General features: G+C 39.1%; 2 protein-coding genes across 2 annotated transcripts; both read left to right on the top strand.

Annotated features, from left to right (window-relative positions):
• Positions 1-4,450: 4,450 nt before the first annotated feature.
• Positions 4,451-4,807, top strand: LOC143037288 (uncharacterized). The gene has a single exon (XM_076205422.1). The coding sequence runs from the start codon at positions 4,451-4,453 to the stop codon at positions 4,805-4,807; it is 357 nt and encodes a 118-aa protein (XP_076061537.1).
• Positions 4,808-5,068: 261 nt separating this feature from the next.
• LOC143037287 (uncharacterized) lies at positions 5,069-5,995 on the top strand. Its single transcript, XM_076205421.1, has one exon. It carries the CDS (start codon positions 5,069-5,071, stop codon positions 5,993-5,995), a length of 927 nt encoding a protein of 308 aa, XP_076061536.1.
• The last annotated feature ends 912 nt before the right edge of the window (positions 5,996-6,907 follow it).

Raw genomic sequence — 6,907 nt, 5'->3', positions numbered from 1 at the left:
TGTCTACTATCATACATGTTAATTATATATCCAGGGGAGGACCGTCAGTATACGTAATATCGTATGTCAGTACTGGGTGGCTACTAGATTGATCGCGTGTGTTCGTTTGTGTGTATGTGTGTTTGGTGGTCGACGGTGTTGTCGCGAAGCCAAAGGATTTGATGTGTCAGGGATTTGTGGATCACACTGGGCCTCGTGATGTCGACTCAGCGATTTGAATGCCCGTGGTGGACAGTGAGTTAAGAAGTGGGTTATATGATGGGGTTATATTACTCGTCGTGTATATGAGACGTATACACTTGTATGAACCACTTAGGATGACTTGTGCATTTGTATGTTTATTTTGTATTAATTAAAGTTATTTGTATCTATTTAATGTACTGTAATTATTGAATAAATGCATCACATGTTTATTCCTTTGGGATCTTGTATACTGTATTTGTGTAGGGAACCGTTTCTGCGCGTATCGCTGTGCGTTTGTTCGCGTGGATATTACTAGGGAGGTGACGCTCATTCTCGTCGGTGATTTCGAGGTGTGAGGCGGGCTGCGGTGAGGAACCAGCGTCCGAGGTGAAAATGTGAGGACTTAGGTCCCTGCCCGGGTGATGGTTTGATTTTCACACTAGAAGGCTTGGAGCACTAATGTGAGTTATGATTTCTAAATTTTGTAAGATGTGATAGGAGCGTTGTATTACGGTTAACAGATTGTTTGCGTAAAGTAATACTGATTTCAATATATTGCTTGTATAAAATATGATTTAGATGAATACTTACAATAGCTTAAGTTGTGAAATTTATAATCGTGTAATTAGCCATAGAGGAATGTTGGACTTCTTATTTGTTACTAATGTCTATATATTTCATACTATTGTAACTGTCATTGTAGTTACGTTTATTCAAAAGATTTATTGATGGTTTAGAGGATTATCCTCATTTAATTCCAATGTAAATTTGTACAAGTGTTTTTTTGTTGTTGATGGTTTCAATACTATTCACGTTATGTATACTGTGGATTTATGTAAGGATATTTGTAATATACTCGCAGGTTGAAATACATGATTACGACAGTCCACGGAGTTTTAGTGTGAAACATTTCAACATTAGCCAAGATGGGGCTGGACGAGGAGCTGGACGAATTGAAGAAGAAACGGGCAGCTGCTAAGATCAAATTCACCCGGAAACTCAACAGCTTTACTACGGCGCGTGACCAGGAAGCACCCCTTGCTGTACTAGACGGTATTTATCACGAAGTCGAACTGGTGTTCAACAGTGTCGAAGAATTGAACGATAAAGTGGTAAGTTCACTGTACAGAACAACAGAAAAGGGAACATTAGTTGAGGAGGCAGAAGGTTATATATCGGATTTGGAAATACGGAAAGTGAACTTAAAAATCGAATTAGAAAAGATTAGGGGTGCTCATAAACAAGTTGTACAAAATAATATACCCCGGATTTCAGTTAAGAAACTTGATCCCCCTTCTTTCTCAGGTAACATGAGGGAATTCCCTAGTTTTAAAGATGACTATGAGAGACTAATTGTGCCTATTTTTGGACGGGACCCTTATGCATTACGACAGTGTTTGTCAGGCGAAGCGTTACACTCTATCAAAGGCCTAGAGAATGATTATGAGAGTATGTTTGACAGACTGAATAAAAAATATGGTAACGAAAGAAAAATCGTAGATTTGATAATCGGTGATTTGCGTGCTCTTAAACCGATAGCAGATGGCGATGACAAGGGACTTATTGAAATGGTAGATACGGTTGAAAGGTGTTATTTGGATTTGAAGAAGATGAAACTACAAGCAGAAATGAACTCTACTAATATTTTAATCATGGTGGAAAGAGTTTTACCACTTGCACAGAAAAGAGAATGGGTGGCAATAATGGATGATAGTGGATGTAGTTTGGAATTTGACAAGTTATTGAAATATTTGTTAACCCAGAAACGTAGGATTGAGTACATGGGGTCTGCTGTTAGAACCACCTGTAATCGGAGGTCAAACATAAATATAGTGAGCACGGAATCTCAAAATAATTATCTTAGCACACTAGTGAAAGACTTGCAGGGTAATCAAGCTAATATAGAAAGAGTTATTAAATATAACTAAGGTACTTAACAATTTGACTGACAGCAATAGGTATAAACATGATAATTCAACTCAGTCCACATACCGATGTTGGTTTCATGAGAGCAGTACCCATGATACTCAAGATTGTTATGGGTTTAAATTATTAAGTGATAAAGAAAGGTTAGAAATTGTCAAAAGTAATAATTTATGCTTTAACTGTTTGTCTAATCAACACCGGGTGAGGAATTGTACAAGGAGGGAAACTTGTGATGTGATCTTTAACAAGAAGTGTGGCATGTGGCACCATCCATTATTGCATAGATCTCCACTGAATGGAACAATGTATCATATAAATGACCATAAAACGTCAAAGGTTTTGTTAATGGTTAGCTCAATATACCACAATGGTGTACCCATAAATACAATTTGGGATAGTGGATCAGACGTAACTGTTATAATTCACTCAATGGCAAAAAGGTTAGGGTTAGTAGGAAAGGATGTTCAGATGACCATCACAAAGGTGGGTAATGTCGTGGAGTCATGCATGAGTAAGGAGTACACCATTCCTTTGGTAGATCAACAAGGCAAAATTTGGAAAATTAAGGCATATGGTCTTGATGAGATAACATCGAATGTGTACGAGGTTGATGCTAACGAATTAAGTAGAATACTACAAGTGAATCCAATGTTGCTAGTGAGACCGGTTGGTAAGGTAGATATGCTGATTGGATCAGATTGTTGTCAGTTATTACCCAAAGTAATAAAAACGGTAGGTAACCTCCAGTTGCTAGAAAACCAATTTGGCTATTGTGTTAGAGGTAGCATGGGTACCGGTACGAAGAGAAGAGGCGACAGTGCTTGTGTTAGGGTGAATCATATTCTATTTGATGTTAGCACTCAGAAAATGGAAGTGTCTAAACTACCTGACTTGAAGGTATCCTTGGATAATGTGTTTGGAAACGATACAGATTATGATGATATACCTTGTTTTTGCAGACAGAGTATACCTGATGAGTGGACATTAAAGGAAACTAGAGAACTGAAATTAATTGAACAGGATCTTACATTTGATGAGGTCAATAGGGTTTGGGTTGTTAAATATCCCTGGATAAAGAATCCCGCAAATCTAACCAACAATTATCCTAGTGCCGTTGCTCGTATGAAGGCGACAGAGAAAAGATTGCTCAGCCGTGGCTCGGAACATTGTAAATTGTATCAAAATCAGCTTGATGAGATGATCGCTGGAGGTATAGCACGGAAAATGACAAAGGCTGAAAGAGTATCTTATACTGGTCCCGTTCATTACATCCATCACCACGAGGTAATGAAGCCAAATTCCCAATCTACACCTATGAGAATCGTGTTTGATTCATCGGCTTCCTATCGCGGTCATCAACTAAATACATATTGGTCGAAAGGTCCAGACATTTTGAATTCATTGTTGGGAGTATTACTAAGCATGAGACAGGAGAAAGTAGTTGTAATGGGTGACATATCTAGGATGTACCATACTATTAGGCTAGATGAAAAGGATCAGCATACGCATAGATTCATTTGGAGAGATTTTAATGTGTTAGAATTCCCTGAACATTATATCATGACAAGGGTTACATTTGGGGATAGGCCAAGCGGTATAATAGCAACATTGGCACTAAGGCACACCGCGGAGAAGTATGCGAGTGAATACCCGGCTGCTGCTAAAAGGATAATGAGAAATACTTATGTTGATGACATGGTACAGTCAGTGAACAGCGAAGAGAAGGCTACTGAGCTTATCAAGGAGGCAGAACATATTCTAGCCAGCGGAGGATTTGTAGTGAAGCACTGGGTGACTTCTGCGAATAATCATAATTTCGCGGGCATAAAATTGTTGGAAACTGAAACTGAAAAGGTCTTGGGGATGTCATAGGACATTAAGAGTAATCAATTTTACTACTACTGTCAGGATAAACTTTTCCCCTAAGCAAAATAAGATTCACTCTAGACCCACATTATTGAGAGAAGAATTATAATCTAAATTTCCCCAAGACCTTACTAGACACATGGTTCTTAGTCAGATAGCTTCAGTATTCGATCCATTGGGTTTGGTGCAACCATTTTTGTTGTCAGCTAAGTTACTAATGAGAGAGATGATAATGGATAGCAAGAATGAGGGATGGGACGATCCTATGGTTCAGGAGTACAGAAGGAGATAACTACATTTCTTCAAGGAATTGTACAATCTTGAGAACCTTAGGATTGAACGCTCGATTAGACCTGAGAACGCGACTGGCAACCCGATTTTGATCTTATTTTCTGATGGATCAAGACTTGCTTATGGAGCTGTGGCATACTGCCGTTTCTTTACGCAGTTGGGAGAATATAGATAATCCATTATCATGGCTAAGAGTAGAATGGCACCTGCCAAACAAACAAATATTCCAAGGATTGAGCTATGTGCCGCGGTGCTCTCATGTCGACTACGTATGAAAATTAAGCAAGAGCTGGAGTGGCATTTTGAGAGAGTAATTCATATAGTTGACTCGGAAATAGTGAGGGCTCAGATACAAAAGGATTCTCATAAATTCAAATCATTCGTTGGAACTAGAATTGCAGAGATCCAAAGCAAGTCTGATCCCAAGGAATGGTGGTGGACTACATCGAAACACAATCCCGCTGATATGCTGACTCGTTCAACCGAGATTAAATTTCTGACGGGTGAATCAACCTGGCAGAAGGGACCAGAATTTTTTTAATTGCTCCTTGAATCCTGGCCAATTAGTCAAACTGATAAAACAGACTTGCCAGATAGAATTGATGAGGGTGAGAATAACAAGTGTATATCTATAATTAATAATGTCACTCACGGGGGGCTCTCACAACCGAATCTAACTACTATTATTCAGTTGCAAAGATTTAGTAGTTATGTAAAGCTACTCAGGGTAACGAGTAGGGTATTGGTGTCAATAAGGTCTAAATCTTTCAGGGCAATAGGTAACCATGTTAATAGCAGCGATATGCAGGTCGCAGAGAAATTATGGGTGAGAGAAGTTCAAAAGGAGTTTTCAAAAAATTGGCAGACTAGATTTAGCAGACTGGGACCTACGATCAACAATGAAGGCATAATTATTGTAGGTAGCCGTATGAAGCATTGGCTGAAGCAAAATTGGAATTTTGAAGTGTATATGCTATTACCACCAACTAATAGATTCACTTATTTATATTTGTCACATCTGCATGGTATAGATCACTCGGGAGTAGATACCACAATTTCAAAATTACAAAGGAAATTTTGGGTTCCTGGAGCACGGAGAATTGTGAAATCATTGAAGTATAAATGTGTAATCTGTAAGAAATTATCTCATAAGGTCGAAGGGCAAAAAATGGGTGAACTTGTAGAGGAGAGACTCAGACCATCACCACCATTTTGTCATACTGCTTGTGATATGTTCGGTCCGTTCAGAATACGTGACGCAGTTAAGCGTAGGACGTTTGGTAAAGCCTTTGGTATTATCTTTCATTGCATGTCCACCCGAAGTGTGTACATAGATCTGGTTGACGGGTATGATACACAGAGCCTGTTGCTGACTTTCAGGCGATTTGTATCAATTAGAGGTTCATGCAGTATGTATTCTGATAGAGGCCCACAACTTGTATCTGCGAGCAAAGAATTGAAGCAAGTATTTAACCAGTTTGATTGGAATGATGTGTGTAAATTTGGAAGAGATGAAGGTATGGAATGGCAGTTCACCAAGTCAGCTGATGCCCCATGGCAAAATGGGGTAAGTGAAGCATTAATCAGAAGTGTGAAGCGTTCATTGAAAGTCATGATAGGCGAAAACACGCTTACATTCGGGGAATTGCAGACTGTATTCTTTGAAGTAGCTAATCTCCTGAATGAACGGCCAATCGGCCTCAAACATGGGTCTGATGTGAATTCCTAAATAGTATAGTAACTGGATTTTGGCGTAAATGGCAAAGGGATTTTTTCCCTACTCTTCTAGTGCAGCAAAGGTGGCATGTTGTCAAGAGGAATCTACGAGTGGATGATTTAGTACTTGTACAGGATAATAATGCCTTAAGGGGACGCTGGAGGTTAGCTCAAGTTGTTGAAGCCCCAGCTGGACGAGATGGACTTGTAAGGGATGTAATAATTAGATACAAGAACCAGATCTCAGGATCGAAGTATGAAGGACTAGAGGGCGTGCAGGTTAAACGTTCAGTACACCGACTCGTAGTAATCCTTCCCATAGAGGAACAATAACTTCAAGGCGGGGTGGGGAGTGTATCATCACTATACGATGATTTTGGTTCAAGTTGTTTGTACGAACCATTTAGGATGACTTGTGCATTTGTACGTTTATTTTGTATTGATTAAAGTTATTTGTATCTATTTAATGTACTGTAATTATTGAATAAATGCATTGTATCATCACTATACGATGATATTGCTTCAAGTTGCTTGTATGAACCACTTAGGATGACTTGTGCATTTGTATGTTTATTTTGTATTAATTAAAGTTATTTGTATCTATTTAATGTACTGTAATTATTAAATAAATGCATCACATGTTTATTCCTTTGGGATCTTGTATACTGTATTTGTGTAGGGAACCGTTTCTGCGCGTATCGCTGTGCGTTTGTTCGCGTGGATATTACTAGGGAGGTGACGCTCATTCTCGTCGGTGATTTCGAGGTGTGAGGCGGGCTGCGGTGAGGAACCAGCGTCCGAGGTGAAAATGTGAGGACTTAGGTCCCTGCCCGGGTGATGGTTTGATTTTCACACTAGAAGGCTTGGAGCACTAATGTGAGTTATGATTTCTAAATTTTGTAAGATGTGATAGGAGCGTTGTATT

The sequence above is a fragment of the Oratosquilla oratoria genome, chromosome 22 (genome assembly GCF_046742065.1).
Source record: "Oratosquilla oratoria isolate Oo_2021 chromosome 22, ASM4674206v1, whole genome shotgun sequence".
Lineage (NCBI taxonomy): Eukaryota > Metazoa > Arthropoda > Malacostraca > Stomatopoda > Squillidae > Oratosquilla > Oratosquilla oratoria.
Note: the sequence above shows the minus strand (reverse complement) of the source record. Positions and strands in the feature narration are given on the sequence as shown.

Bases quoted from the DNA above. Each gene is read 5' to 3' on its own strand.
- LOC143037287 (XM_076205421.1), top strand. From the start codon at position 5,069: ATGCAGGTCGCAGAGAAATTATGGGTGAGAGAAGTTCAAAAGGAGTTT.
- LOC143037288 (XM_076205422.1), top strand. From the start codon at position 4,451: ATGGCTAAGAGTAGAATGGCACCTGCCAAACAAACAAATATTCCAAGG.